Source organism: Notolepis coatsorum (genome assembly GCF_963971535.1).
Source record: "Notolepis coatsorum genome assembly, chromosome: 18".
In the NCBI taxonomy this organism is placed as follows: Eukaryota; Metazoa; Chordata; class Actinopteri; order Aulopiformes; family Paralepididae; genus Notolepis; species Notolepis coatsorum.
Genome location: NC_140182.1, coordinates 38513204 through 38529167, shown reverse-complemented (window position 1 = coordinate 38529167; position 15964 = coordinate 38513204). Strand labels below are relative to the sequence as shown.

Here is a 15964-nt window from a genome sequence, read left to right as displayed (position 1 = left end):
ATGCTTTGAAGGTACAACAATTACATCGTCAGTGAATATTAGGTTAGAAAATACATTTGCTGGATTTAATATGATTTCACACACACACACACACACACACACACACACACACACACACACACACACACACACACACACACACACACACAGTCACGTAACATTGTGTCTGCAGCGTGACGTGCTCTCATCTTACTACACACATCACTGTCATGTAACAATGTGTCTGCAGCCTGACGTGCTCTCGTCTTACTTCTGTTTACAAGTGTCCTGGTTTTTCATCAGCTGTTTCTCGTTGGTGCTGAACTCTCTCAGGAGGTCATTGCGGTGGTGGGAGGGGATGTTGCTGTGGGTGTCGTACAGGAAGAGCTCGTTGCTAAGCTCCGCCTGCCTCTTCCGCAACTGGCTGGAGGACGAGTACAGCTCCTCCTCCGCTTGCTGAGTGACGGCAGAGACAGGTGGGTTCATAATCGTAGGAATTATATAAATAAAAATCATCTGCCTGATCAAACAGGATCAGGATATATCCATATAAGGAATGGAATGGAATGAGGAATGAGTGTAGCTGTCTGCATGGTCTGGTAATGTGATGTAAACACATCTTGTGTTGTAGGGTGGTAGGCTATTGTACACATCTGTGTATATGAATATGTATGTGTGTGTCCTTACCTCCACCTTCTGTACACATCTGTGTATATGAATATGTGTGTGTGTCCTTACCTCCACCTGCTGTACATATCTGTGTATATGAATATGTGTGTGTGTGTCCTTACCTCCACCTGCTGTACATATCTGTGTATATGAATATGTGTGTGTGTCCTTACCTCCACCTGCTGTACATATCTGTGTATATGAATATGTGTGTGTGTGTCCTTACCTCCACCTGCTGTACATATCTGTGTATGAATATGTGTGTGTGTCCTTACCTCCACCTGCTGTACATATCTGTGTATATGAATATGTGTGTGTGTCCTTACCTCCACCAGGGCCCTGTTCCTCGTACCTGGCTAACTGAGTTAGCCGGATAATTTTCAGGATAACTTGACTTAAGCCAGACCATTCGGTGCGATTGTCTAAATCACTATGGCAACAGATCAGAACGTTTGAACCTGCTACAGCGCAGGGTTAAGTTCAGTTAGCTGGATAAACTGGCCACGCCCTCGCAAAGAAATGCCAGCTCTCCTCACAGATCCCATTATACCATTCTGAATTATGTTTTTGTGCTTCGTTTTTCTAGAGGGGGCTTTTGAAATGTAAAATAATAGACGTAAAATTCTGATAATAAATCATATTCAGCCTATGGATTTACTTTGTCCTAAATAATGCACTTCTTCTTCTTTCGTGTAACGTCAGAGGTCCAACTCCGTATCTTGTAGCCATGCCCTTAACTCTGGTCCCACATCAAAGAGGCTGGCTTCTGAGGGTGGTTTGTATAGGGGGCAGATGGTCAGGATGTGGTCAACAGTCTGCTCAGGGTCTCCACACTCACATGCAGCGCTGTCATAGTTATATGGATACGGTGCTCGCGAGTCCCGACACACACTATGTGGTTATTTTAATAACGGAGCATTGCAAATGTGAATCCCGCTGGGACATTTTTAATGAATGAAATCGGGCGCTTGGCTCTGATTAGTTTCATATTCTCCGCTGTGGATGTATTTGCTTAACGGAGTGCCCGGATTGTGTTTCATTCAAGCATAAATTGAAGCGTCTTTATGCGTGGATTGTGGATATGAATTACGAGGAATCTGAATCTGTGGATTGTTGAATTGTATCACTGTCACTCACACGTTATTGTGATATTGTAACTGGGATTAAAATGTATGAGGAGATGCGCTGTTTGACGGATTTGATGACATGGACGTGACTTGAGAAATTGAATGAGCCTTTGACGTTTTGATGAATGAATTTGAGAAAATGCATTCATCTGTTCAAGCACTGTTATCTGATGATGAACACGAGGTGTCACTGGTATAAACCAAAGGTTAATCAATTCAATGCATGTATGGATGATGTCCGAAACAGACATCGCATACAGTACAGATATCCTCATAAGTATCTATTAATTCGTATCAATTAGATACTCTTTGGGCTTGTTTTTATCTACTTATTCTGAAAGAGTTGAACTAATTATTTTTGCTAGCAAGATCTCATTCCATTATTCATTCCATTAAGCCTACTGCCAGCAGGCACATTTAAAGAAATATAATCTGATTGATTGGGGTAATGAGGGACTTAAAATTAGCCTATAGATTATGCATTTAACTTGTCGGCGAGGCTATTGAGCCGTACTGTATTGTACCTATTCTGCAATCTGTTAATAAAGTTTTCAATCAATCAATCAACCAATGCCGTTAGAAAATCAGAATTTCTGCGATCGACACCTGCTGTCTTTTCAGGTGAGGCGGCCGCGTGCAATTATCCTGAGTATCAAGTCTGGTTCGAATTAACGAGACTGAATCAGCGTTCGAGGAACAGGGAAAGCCTGGATTCAAACATCGGGTTAATTGAATCTGGCTAATGGGACTTTTGATCGACTTAGTTGAACCAGGTATGGGGAATAGGGCCCTGCTGTACATATCTGTGTATGAATGTATGTGTTTGTGTGTGTGTGTGTGTGTGTGTGTGTGTGTGTGTGTGTGTGTGTGTGTGTGTGTGTGTGTGTGTGTGTGTGTGTGTGTGTGTGTGTGTGTGTGTGTGTGTGTGTGTGTGTTCTTACCTCCACCTGCTGTACATCGATGTAGACCAATAGCGAGGCCAGCTCTAAGTTTTCACTGTAGCCGTTTGTCAGAGGTACAGACCGATAACCTGGCAACACAGAACACGGTAAATAGCCTACATTGTACAACTGTGTTTTAGTGTGCGTGTGTGTGTGCGTGCAATACCCAAAGAGGGACATTGATACAAGACAAACTAACTGAAACCACCAAAGAGGTACTGATAGACTCACAGTTGTATCAAGGCAGTTACCACATAGCTTCACTGTTTTCACATCTCACTACTAAATACCACAGATGACATGTGTGTGTGTGTGATGGTGATACCATGATATTACCATTGGTATGGTGTTTAAATTGGATTATACCATTGTATTGTTTAATAAATATATGGTAAAAGTGATACACAACAATTTACCATGGCAGTACCTTAGCATGTGATAGCATGGTAAAACTGAAACTAGCATGATAGTGTGTCCCTTGCCTGCCTGTGTGCATGTATGTGTGTTTTAAGTGTGTGTGTGTGTGTGTTAAGTGTGTATGTTTCATTTAATTTAAAACCTTTATTTAAACTCAAAAGGCAACTGAGGTTTCCCTCATTTACAGTCACGTCGAGTGTACATACAGAAATAAGCATAAATGCATATAAAGTCACACAGCATAAAAAACAACAACGTAACAAAGAGACAACAAGACGAGACGTTTTAAACGCAACAGAGTATGTGTGTGTTTGTGTGTTTGTGTGTGTGTGTGTGTGTGTGTGTGTGTGTGTGTGCGTGCGTGCGTGCACTCGTGCATGTACGCATGTGTGTGTTCCCAGACCTGAGCGGATGCCTTTGACGGGGAACGTGGCCTGGGCCAGGAAGTTTGGGTCGGAGAACATGTCCTCCTCGTTGACCACGAAGCGCAGGAAGGTGAGCTCTGGTTCGTAGACGGTGAAGATGACCGGCTCATCCGGGGCCTTCCAGACCGGGTTCAGGCCGTTATCACCTGAAGACAAGGCAAGTTCAAATGCAGACAACACTCGCACAGTGGCTAAAGGTCACAGACTACTGGCAAGGCACTCTGACCCACAAACCCTCCGCTCGCTGGCACCGTGTCGCCACAAAGCCTTAAAGGGGCTATATGTAAGGTTTTAAATAATTTGGATTTTTCACCTCCCCCTCTCCCTTCTCTCCAACCTCTCCTTCTCCTCTTCCTCAATTCTTTCCTTCTACATACATCTGATTAGCACTACACTCAGTAGTACTAATTTGTATATTTTATACCCATCACCTACATTGTATATTACTATTGCACTTTACTGCTACATTTGAACTCTGGTTAGATGCCAAACGTATTTTCAATGTACTGTACTTGTGCTGTATGATGACAATACATTTTAATATAATCCTCTCCCTCGCCCCATCCTCTCCTCTCTTTCCACCCTCTCCCCTCTTCCCTCTCCCCCTCCTGTCTGCTCTTCCTTCCCTCTCTCTTCCCTCCCCCTGTCTGCTCTCCCCCCTCTCTCTTCCCTCCCTCCTGTTTGCTCTCCCCCTCTCTCTCTTCCCTCCCTGTCTGCTCTCCCCTCCCTCTCTCTTCCTTCCCTCCCTCCTGTCTGCCCTCCCCTCCCTCTCTCTTCCTTCCCTCCTGTCTGCCCTCCCCTCCCTCTCTCTTCCTTCCCTCCCTCCTGTCTGCCCTCCCCTCCCGCCTGTCTCCATTCCCTCCCTCCTGTCTGCTCTCCTCTCGCTCTCTTCCCTCCCTCCTGTCTCTGCCCTCCCCTCCCTCTCTCTTCCTTTCCTCCCTCCTGTCTGCCCTCCCCTCCCACCTGTCTCCATTCCCTCCCTCCTGTCTGCTCTCCTCTCGCTCTCTTCCCTCCCTCCTGTCTGCCCTCCCCTCCCTCTCTCTTCCTTCCCTCCCTCCTGTCTGCCCTCCCCTCCGCCCTGTCTCCATTCCCTCCCTCCTGTCTGCTCTCCCAAACTGTGTGCGAGGACACTTCTAGTCATATCCAACCGGTTCTGACTAACCCTTAGGTCTGTCCCTAAAAGACACTGGTCTGTCCCCCCAGGAGCCCTTAGGTCCCTAAAAGACACTGGTCTGTCCCCCCAGGAGCCCTTAGGTCCCTAAAAGACACTGGTCTGTCCCCCCAGGAGCCCTTAGGTCCATAAAAGAAAATTGGGGAAGCTGCTTCTGTCCACTACGCACCTAAATTATGGAACTCATTACCAAAAAGTATTAGAGAGGTGGACTCAGTGGATTTTTTTTTACAGAAATTGAAAACATATCTTTCTAATCTAGCTAATAATTAGCAACACCTCTTTTATCCTTTTTTCATTATATACTTTATCCACTCTTTTATTTTAATTAAATTTGTGCTGAAATGTGAAAGCACTTTGTGCTGCATTCCTTGCCGTAAAAGTGCTATTAATAAACCCCTCTCCTTACGGTAGACGATGGTCTTGAACTTGCTGTCCTCTGTGTGACCACACAGCTCGATCTCTACGAAGGGGCTGGCGATATTGCGTCCGGGCTTCGGGAGGTGCCTGGCAGCGATCACCTGCAGGGGGCGACGGAGTGCAAATACGACCACTTTTGTCAGATAGTTTGTACTGTGACATTAGATGACGCTACAGAACACCCAAGTCACCCCCCCCCCCACTGTAGTGTGGCAGTGAAAGGGTTAACCTTCTGTAGTGTGGTAGTGAAAGGGTTAACCCTGTGTTGGGTGGCAGTGAAAGGGTTAACCTTCTGTATTGTCGCAGTGAAAGGGTTAACCATTTGGTAGTGTGGTAGTGAAAGGGTTAAGCATAGACAGAATAGTAAACTTAAGATAAAATAAGATGACATAAGATATTCCTTTATTGATCCCCTTGGGAGGGGGGAGGGGGAGGGGGAGGTACAGGTATGGGCAGGCTGAGACAGATATAAATATAGGCAATCAAATTCAATCTGAATATAAAAATATGAGAAAAAATAAACAGTGTACACAATATAATTAAAATATTTCTATTGTCAGAAATGCACTTGAAACACACCATATTGTGTTTAGAGACCTACCCTGACTGTGATGCTGAACTTTACCCTCTTCTTCTCCAGCTGGGGGTCGTAGCTGTCGTAGCGCATCATCTCTGGTTGCAGCACGTACCCCGTACAGCCGTTCAAGCTGAAGAGGGCGCTGTTCAGCTGGGTGTATTTATCTGGGGGAGGGGGTATTAACATGTACAGTATCAGGGGCATGCAGAGACAATTTGGGGGGCAGGGGCTCAAGCTACAAAAAGGACACTTAACCCACAAACACCCAGTGTTTATATTTTACACAAAAAAAGCCCCCCTTCGGCCCTATCTGTGCACGCTGCTGTAAAGTATGCAACATGTATGGGGCTTGGAGGTAATAGTGACCAGTGACCAGACCTCCACTGGTAACACCATTCATACAGGGCTTTAGAGCAGACCCGTTTCTATCAAGACAAGTACCAGTTATAATTAGGGCTGTGTATTGACAAGAACCTCCCTCCCTCCCTCCCTCCTCTCCCTCTCCCCTCCCTCCTCTCCCTACCTCCTCTCAAGTTTCAAGTTTGTTTATTAATTATCACAATAAAATACATGTACTTTACGATGAAATGCTTGGTTCTGTATGAGCCCCTGAGAGTGTGCTTCATACAGTAAAAAAATAAAAAGTAAGTAAAAAGTAAGTAAAAAAGTACTTCTCCCCTCCCTCCTCGCCATTCCCTCCCTCCTCTCCCCTCCCTCCCCTCCCTTCCTCCCTCCTCTCCCTTCCCTTCCCTCCCTTCTCTCCTCTCCATACCTCCTCTCCATTCCCTCTTCTCCCTTCACTCCTCTCCCCTCCCTCCCTCCCTCCCTCCTCTGTTAAAATAAACAGATACTAAAATGTAATGCATCCTTATCTGCTACAAGGTTGACATTGTATTATAATATGTACTGTAGGCTCTTTCTTTTAAGGCCTGAGAAACTTTTATTGACTTTGGTTTTAGAAAATGTATAATACAATATCATGCTGTATTGATATTTTCCGACACTCTTAGTTACACTGTAAAGGTTTCCTGTTGAACACGCACTCAGCACCGCCGACCCACCTGCGGTCTGGAAGTTGAGCGCCACCATGTGGCAGCCCACGGCCCACAGTGGGTATGGGTCGTAGTTGGAGGACTCCACGCGCTGGCCTTTAGGGTAGACCCGACTCAGCGCCTTGCGGTTGTACTGCAGGAAGTCCTGCGTGATGCTGGGGAACACGCTCCTGCCTGGCGTCTTGTTCTCCATGAAGGAGCGGATCTCCTTGTAGCTGTAGCTCTCTGTGAAGAGACACTAGTGGTAACTCTATCTCCTTGTAGCTGTAGCTCTCTGTGAAGAGACACTAGTGGTAACTCTATCTCCTTGTAGCTGTAGCTCTCTGTGAAGAGACACTAGTGGTAACTCTATCTCCTTGTAGCTGTAGCTCTCTGTGAAGAGACACTAGTGGTAACTCTATCTCCTTGTAGCTGTAGCTCTCTGTGAAGAGACACTAGTGGTAACTCTATCTCCTTGTAGCTGTAGCTCTCTGTGAAGAGACACTAGTGGTAACTCTATCTCATTGTAGCTGTAGCTCTCTGTGAAGAGACACTAGTGGTAACTCTATCTCATTGTAGCTGTAGCTCTCTGTGAAGAGACACTAGTGGTAACTCTATCTCATTGTAGCTGTAGCTCTCTGTGAAGAGACACTAGTGGTAACTCTATCTCATTGTAGCTGTAGCTCTCTGTGAAGAGACACTAGTGGTAACTCTATCTCATTGTAGCTGTAGCTCTCTGTGAAGAGACACTAGTGGTAACTCTATTGCAGTGCTTCTCAACCAACTCTGATGCCGCAGCACACTTGAACATGAATAAAAGGCACACCTAATAATTTTGCTTATAAATGTCATATAAAGCATAGAAATATCATGCAAGAGGAAATGGCAAGATATGAGAAACATGTGTTTGTTTACATATGTAGGGACCTTTATCACTTTATCTTACACATTTACCATAGGCGTATATAGGCACCCACATGTAGTTGTTATTGTTGCTTTTATTACTGTCCTGTAATTGTCTCAGTATTGTCATTTGTGTATGTTTTGAATAATGGAAAATCAAAATAAAATATTAAAAAAAAAAGATATGAGAAACATAAAAAAAAAAAAAAGTCTCAATAACTGAATTACCTCTCTCCGACCATCACTGTATATTCTTTGATGCTCAAATAACCCTTACTAAAACGAAAAAATAAATCATAGTTCAAAAGAGGCTCCTAAACGATAAGGCTGAATCAAAGTTCATTAATCTTATCAGACTACATGAACCACACAATCATACCAGCTCTCTAAATGAAATGGTAAAATATCTCAATGATGCACTGTCATCTGTATTAAATTTTGTCGCCCCACTAAAAACGAAAAAGAGGAAAACCAGAGCCTCCCCCTGGTTGAACTATAATGCGGTCAACAAAGAAAAAAGGAAATGTCGTGCAGCTGAGCGAAAATGGAGAAAATCAAAAAACACTATCTGCTGTGATATATACAAAGATGCTTTAACTGCCTATAATAAAACCGTCCGCTTAGCAAGGAAAGACTACTTCTCTAAAATCATTACAGAAAACGCTGGAAACTCCAGAATCCTTTTTTCCACCATTAATCTACTACTCAACACTGCCCCTACACCTCCTCAGTCATCAACAGTTAAGTGTGAAGAACTTGCACTATTCTTTAACAACAAAATAACCTTGATGAGGGCCAGCATTACTCATGATGGAAATAAAGCTGATTACAGCAAACCGCGCAATGTAACCATGAGAAGATTCACATGCATCACATTAGATGAACTCTGCAAAACTGTCTCAGAATGTAACTCCTCCACCTCAGACATTGATCCTATACATACAGCTTTCTTCAAACGGGTGTTTAATAGTGTTTCAAGCCCTGTGCTAGTAGATATCATCAACACTTCCCTTTGAACTGGTATTTTCCCAGATGCCTTTAAAACAGCAGTTGTAAAGCCATTACTAAAAAAACCTAACTTGGATAGTAATGTACTGGCAAACTATTGACCAATATCTAACCTACCATTCATTAGTAAAGTACTTGAAAAGATAGTTTCAGCTCAAATTAATTCCTTTCTTGAAGAAAACAACATCTTAGAAGAATTTCAATCGGGATTCAGAAAATATCATAGCACTGAAACTGCCCTCACCAAAATAATCAGTGACCTCAGACTAAACTCTGACGAGAATAAGGTCTCCATCCTTATCCTACTAGATCTCAGTGCAGCATTTGATACAATCGATCACGATATTCTAATCAATCGTCTTGAAAACCTTATCAGTTTCTCAGACTATGTGCTAAGCTGGTTTAAAACATACATCAGAGGGAGGAAATTTGTTTTATTTTTTTATCTACTTTTTCTTTATCTACTAAATTGGACAATTTCGTATTGTCCAATTCTACCCTCCCCTGTCTCGAACGTTGTTAGGCCATGCCTCCCACAAGCCGGCTGCAATGTGGACGAAGCCTTGCATCACGTGTCCCCTCCGGTACATGAGGAGGCAGCCGTCGCATCTTTTCACGTGCACAGCGCGATCTCTCAGCGGCGAGGGTCTGCGTGGGAGGGACACGCCGCCCCCGTCGCTTCCCGATTCTACTGAGCAGTGCGCACCAACCGACCTGTAGGAGTCGCTGTCCACAACATCCGATCCCCACCAACCAGCTTCCCACCCCCTAATACTGCCAATTGTATTAGTATGAACGACCAGCCAAGCTGGTAGCAACGCCGAGAGCTGGGCTCGAACCCAACATATCCTGCGTTGGTGGCGAGCGCCTTGCCCACTGCGCCACCTAGCCGTCCTAGAGGGAGGAAATTCTATGTTAAACTAGGAGGCCTCATGTCTGAGATATATGACAACAACTATGGAGTTGCACAAGGGAGTTGCTTAGGTCCTTTACTCTTCTCCCTTTACATGTTACCGCTGGGTGATATCATCCGGGAACATAATGTAGGTTTCCATAGCTATGCGGATGATACACAACTGTACATATCTGCTGAACCAAATGATACAGCTATTAACTCCATCACAGACTGTTTATTGGCAATAAATAAATGGATGAGTAAGAACTTCCTGAAACTAAACGAGAACAAAACTGAAATTCTAATTATCGGCCCCAAAACAAAAAAATAAATGTTAATAAAGAACCTAGGAGGACTAACCCTTGGATCAAATCTGAGGTCACAAGTCTCGAGGTTATCATAGATTCAGAACTGAACTTCAATTCTCATATTAACAAAGTGACCAAAACATCGTTCTTCCATCTCAGAAATATAGCAAAAGTACGACCATTTATTAATCAAAACGATGCTGAGAAGCTAATTCATGCATTCATATCTAGCCGGTTAGACTACTGTAATGCACTTTTCACAGGTCTCCCTAAGAAAACCACAGAGAGGCTTCAGCTAATCCAAAACTCTGCAGCCCGACTGCTAACTCGAACCAAAAGGAGAGAGCACATTAGTCCAGTCTTAGCTGCTCTACACTGGCTTCCTGTAACATTTAGAATTGACTTCAAGGGGGCGGTCAGGTGGCGTAACGGAGATTGCGTTCGTCACCAACCCCGGAGCGGCTGGATTTGCCTGTTCGAATCCAGCTCACAGCTCCGGGGTTGTCACCAGCTTGGCTGGCCGTTCACACTAATAAAATTGGCAGTATTAGAGGGTGGGAGAAGCTGGCGGGGTGGGTCCGGGTCGTTGTAAACAGCGACTCCTACAGTTCGGTCGGGGCGCCTGCTAAGCGAGGATAGGATCTAAGTGGGATAGTGTGATCCTTCCACACGCTACGCCCTCTCAGTGAGAATCCGCGCTGCCAGGTGAAAAGAAGCGGTTGATTGGCTGGACGTGTGTCGGAGGAAGCACGTGGTAGCCTCCACTCTCCCAGACCGACTGTGGGGGGTAAGTGCGCAGCGACCAGGAAGGGGATTGGGAATTGGCATAACGACTAACATTGGGATGGGAGAAAATCGGAGGAAAAAGAAGGGGGAAAAAGATTAAAAAGAAATAATAATAATTGACTTCAAGGTCCTTCTCCTTACATACAAAACTCTAAATGGACAGGGACCTAGCTACATCGCCAACACTCTAATAAATTACAGGCCAGCAAGAACACTGCGATCATCAGCTGCTGGACTACTAGAGGCTCCCAGAAACAGTCAAAAGAGGATCTGTGATGCAGCCTTTATCAACTACGCCCCAAAACTATGGAACAAACTGCCCAAAAAACATCAGGGAAGCCAACTCGCTAGATATCTTCAAAAGACAGCTTAAAACCTATTTCTTTGCTCAGGCATTTAAATGAAACATCAGGGACATCCTGACACAAATTGTACTTTACATGCACTTGTCTTACCCTGCCTACTTGTATACACTTCCTATCAAATTCATGTGTCGGTTCTATGCTAATTTCTTTTTTTTAAACTTTGACCAGTCAGCTGGTTCTTTTCGCGTTTATCGCTTTTTCTGGTCAAGTATGACCGACAGAAACAGGTTGAATGGGGGTATAGATGGGGGGAAAGACACTCTGAGAAAGTACGGCTTGTCCGGGAGTCGAACTCGCTACCCCAGATCCGTGACGCGCACGGTTGTCCCCGACGCCGAAATAGCGTTCGAGGTACGCGGTGAGCTACTGGAGCTCCCCTTCTATGCTAATTTTATCTCACTGCCTCCTATGCACTGTAATTTTGTGTGCTCTGTTTCGTTATTTCTTTTATTCGCTATTGCCATTCATAATCCATCGAGGCACCTTGTGCATGCTGTCCTGAATGTGTCTGAGATCGCAGACGGCCAATACCGCCGCCTAATGCCTTGCTTTCGCTATTGCACTCCATTTGAAACAATGTGGTTTGTTTTCTCGGCCGAGCTGCAGCGTGGGGGCGGGTTCTAAACACTCCGGCAAAACAAGCACTTATAGGGATGGCATGGACAACTGACCCCGCCCGCCCGTTCATGTGCAATGCTGGATAACGTCGGAGACAGAATCGCTGTGGATATCTGGAATGGCGATAATTGGATTATTCTTTTTGCAGTACATCAGAGACAAGGTAAGGACTATATATTACCAATCTTGCGTTGATCCGATATTTTTTTCCCCCGCGATCGAAGCGTGTCTGTGTGGTATGTTGGTCACATCACGGCACGGATGGGCGCCCCACTCCAAACCACCTTTCATGCGTGCATGATGAAAGATAATACCGATAATCTAGTGTTGATTTCAGATTGATTGTTGATCCAAGCGAGGAATGGCAACGTGAATAAAACGCTGTTTTCGCGTCTTTTCCTGGGATTACTCAGAATCACTCAAACTATACTCATATTCACCGCGGTATAAAAACGGAAATGTATGGATGAAAAAATTATCTGTTTTTTGCATGTTGACTGGAAGAAATTCACTGACAATCGACAACGTTATTAGATCCATAGCTATAATATTTAATATAGTTTTTAGCACTGCAAACACGGCCCACAGTGCCCCCTGCTGACTGGCACTTGATGTGTTAACACAGTGATGCACTGCTCTGTTATATTTTTATTGAACTATTTTATCACACTTTTTACTTTTCACTGATGCACTGCTCTGTTGTATGTTAAATACCCTGTTGTATGTCCGTTCTATTTGATTATTTTTAGCCTATTTTAAAACTGAATCAAACGGCACTTTTCTTTTTTTCTTTTTATTATTTGTATTACTGAATGAAACTGTAAACCGAGAGCCTATTGGGATGCTAGGTCCTAATGTGAAACACTGTGATTTAGTCTATTCTATTTTTATTATTTGTATTACTGAATGAAACTGTAAACAGAGAGCCTATTGGGATGCTAGATCCTAATGTGAAACACTGTGATTTACCTTACCTTGCTACCTCTCTATCTTTTTTATGCTCGCTTATGCCTGTATTTTTCACTGTTGTGAAGCACTTTGAACTGCAACTTCTGTATGAAAAGTGCTATACAAATAAAGTTATTATTAATCAACCTTAATTAGGAAAAGTATTATTATAGGATGATGTCGTTATTATAGTGTAATTTCATGTTTTTTATTGTTTCTTATTGATTTCAGAAGTCATAATGAACCTAGTGTGTGTGTGTGTGTGTGTGTGTGTGTGTGTGTGTGTGTGTGTGTGTGTGTGTGTGTGTGTGTGTGTGTGTGTGTGTGTGTGTGTGTGTGTGTGTGTGTGTGTGTGTGTGTGTGTGTGTGTGTGCGTGCGTGCGTGCATACAGTAAGTACAGCCATACCGAAGCGGTCCTTCTCCTTGCTGCGAGGCTGACAGTAGACCACGAGGTCAGACATCTCCATGGCAACCTCGCCTCTCTTCTCCACTTCCTCCTGCTTCTTGATCTGTGGTTGGCCAGAAAAAACCAGACACTTCCTGTTAGCATGACAACAGTGACAGCACGCCACAATTCCCGGTTAAAGGGGCCACAATGGTTTGCTCTTTTAGGAACCCCCCCGTACAGCCTGCTAGACTGACATACTATAGCGTAGGCCTGTTTTCATATTAATTTGTACATCTACCCTGACGTGGTGACATGATCTTTGTTTTATACACATCCGTATGCAGGGTTAATGACTTGTGCGATTTTTGTGTAAGATTTCAATTGTATTAAATGACTGCTGACAGTCCTGTGTACCTGTCATATTACACTACTACTACTACTACTACTACTACTACTACTACTACTACTACTACTACTACTACTACTGCTGCTATACTACTACTGCTACTGCTAATAATAATAATAATGATAATGATATGCTTTGGAAAATATCAGAATTAATCCAACTGAACCTAAATGTATGTTCTTTGTGGTACTGCTTGTTGATCTCTGGGTGATGTCCTACTGCTGCTGCTGCTGCTACTACTACTACTACTACTACTACTACTACTACTACTACTACTACTACTACTACTACTACTACTACTACTACTACTACTACTACTACTACTACTACTACTACTACTACTACTACTACTACTACTACTACTACTACTACTACTACTACTACTACTACTACTACTACTACTACTACTACTACTACTACTACTACTACTACTACTACTACTACTACTACTACTACTACTACTACTACTACTACTACTACTACTACTACTACTACTACTACTACTACTACTACTACTACTACTACTACTACTATTATTATTATTATTATTATTATTATTATTATTATTATTATTATTATTATTATTATTATTATTATTATTATTATTATTATTATTATTATTATTATTATTATTATTATTATTATTATTATTAACACAGGTAGTTACCTCTAGTTCTTTGTGGTACTGTTTGTTGATCGCTCTCTGGGTGATGTCCCAGGCCACCGTGTGCCATTCAAACAGCTCCTCCAGGGACTCTGCCGCCAGGTCAAACTGCAGACCATCCTGTTCTCTCTCGTGAAGACTCACAACATGGGACCTCCCGTTCTTACCACTCGTCACTGGAGGAAGAATGGGGGAGAAGTTTAAGTAAATCTTTATTGTCCCTGAAATGTAGTTTTCTTTACAGCTATGGAGCTCTGCAGTCCCTGCCTCCTCTCTGGTTCTGGAATAGGGCCAGGTAAAATATATATATAAAAAAAATCAATAAAAAAAATCAATCATTGAATCATTTCATTCGAACGATCTGATATAGATCCTTAAAATCCCCAGATCTATCTTTTTTAATCTATGCCTTGCCTTTTTTCAGTGGATGTGTGGAGATTTCACAACGTGATTTCGAGCATGTCTCCCATCCCACAGATGTCTCGCTTGAGTTTCCGCTCTCAGTTGACTAAATCAACAAAGGTAGTCAGATTGAATCGGCATCAAGTCAGATTGAATCGGCATCACATTTTTTTTTGATCCACTTTTTTCTCCCATTTTCTATATTTTCTCCCATCCCAATTTCGTATCATCCAATTCAACCCTCCCCTGTCACGAACGCTGTTTCTTGCCTCCCACAAGCCGGCTGCAATGTGGACTAAGTCATACATAGCACAAGTCCCCTCCGGTACTTGAGGTAACAGCAGTCGCATCTTTTCACCTGCGTAGCTCGATCTCTCAGTGGCGAGGAGTAACGCGTGGGAGGCTCACTTCCTGATTCTACTGCGCAGGCGCACCAACCGACCTGTAGGAGTCGCTGTCCACAACGCCCGATCCCCACCCATCAGTTTCCCACGCCCTAATACGGCCTATGTGTATTAGTATGAACGACCAGCTAAACTGAAAGCAATGTGGAGTGCTGGGCTCGAACAGGCAAGCCCAGCGTCTCCGTCATTTGTGGCGAGCGCCTTGCCCACTACGCCACGTAGCCGCCCTGAATCGGCATCAAATTTAATGGGGACCATGTGAATGGAGATCTAAGCAGGTAATTGGTGTTGATGCTCAACCCTATACCAGAAGAGCTCTCTAAGAGTTCTCTATGACCGGAGCCTCCATAATTATAATTGTATAACGATAATTATACCACACAACAACATAGAATCTCACAAATAGTTGTAAAAATATCCTAAAGGATTGTAACAACACATTATGTAATAACACCGCATTATGTAACAACTCAACAAAATATAAAACATTTTAATTTCATTATGTAATAACACTCACATTTTGCAATAACCACTGTAATATGTAATAATGTATTACAAAAAGCGGGTAAATTCATTATTGCGTTGAGGCTTTTTATTACAGACAACACCCTCACATTCACCTTAAACATTCATTCACTTTAGACCAGGGTTTCCGTTGTCCGGTAATTACCGGTTGAAATCTGTTGAAGTCCGACATATTTAAATATCTCCGGTCATAATGTCCTGTGAAAATAATTCCCTCCAAGCACAATTTGAATTGTAAAATAGTTACATTTGTTTCATTGTTGCTTCACCAAGCAGGTCTAATAATGACAACGATGTGTGTTCCTATTATCATATCACGCGCACAGCAAGTTTCAATTTCAGTTCCTGGCATTTTTAACCAGTGGAGAAAGGTAAGAGAGATTTCCCTATCGTTTTTCTTATATGAATTATTCAACCTACGTTAATAAAACATACCTGGTGATCAACTACAGTTTGCTGTGAACATTATGTATGTGTGTAGTGTTCTGATAACGACTATTGGTGAAGCGATGTCGAGATTCATTTGGGTTAGGCAGCGGGAGCTAGATGCTGGATTAGCGAGAAGCATGCAACTGCAGAGCCGCAG

General features: G+C 43.2%; 1 protein-coding gene across 1 annotated transcript in view; it reads right to left on the bottom strand.

Moving 5' to 3' along the window:
* Positions 1 to 15964, bottom strand: part of plcg2 (phospholipase C, gamma 2) — a 117470-nt gene that overhangs the window by 3353 nt on the left and 98153 nt on the right. Inside the window, exons 25-32 of the mRNA XM_084335016.1 lie at positions 14051 to 14223; positions 12996 to 13098; positions 6788 to 7003; positions 5751 to 5890; positions 5139 to 5250; positions 3537 to 3704; positions 2717 to 2805; positions 251 to 435 (exon numbers count right to left, since the gene is read on the bottom strand). Coding sequence (XP_084191142.1) covers positions 251 to 435; positions 2717 to 2805; positions 3537 to 3704; positions 5139 to 5250; positions 5751 to 5890; positions 6788 to 7003; positions 12996 to 13098; positions 14051 to 14223 — 1186 coding nt within the window. The remainder of the gene's footprint in view (positions 1 to 250; positions 436 to 2716; positions 2806 to 3536; positions 3705 to 5138; positions 5251 to 5750; positions 5891 to 6787; positions 7004 to 12995; positions 13099 to 14050; positions 14224 to 15964) is intronic.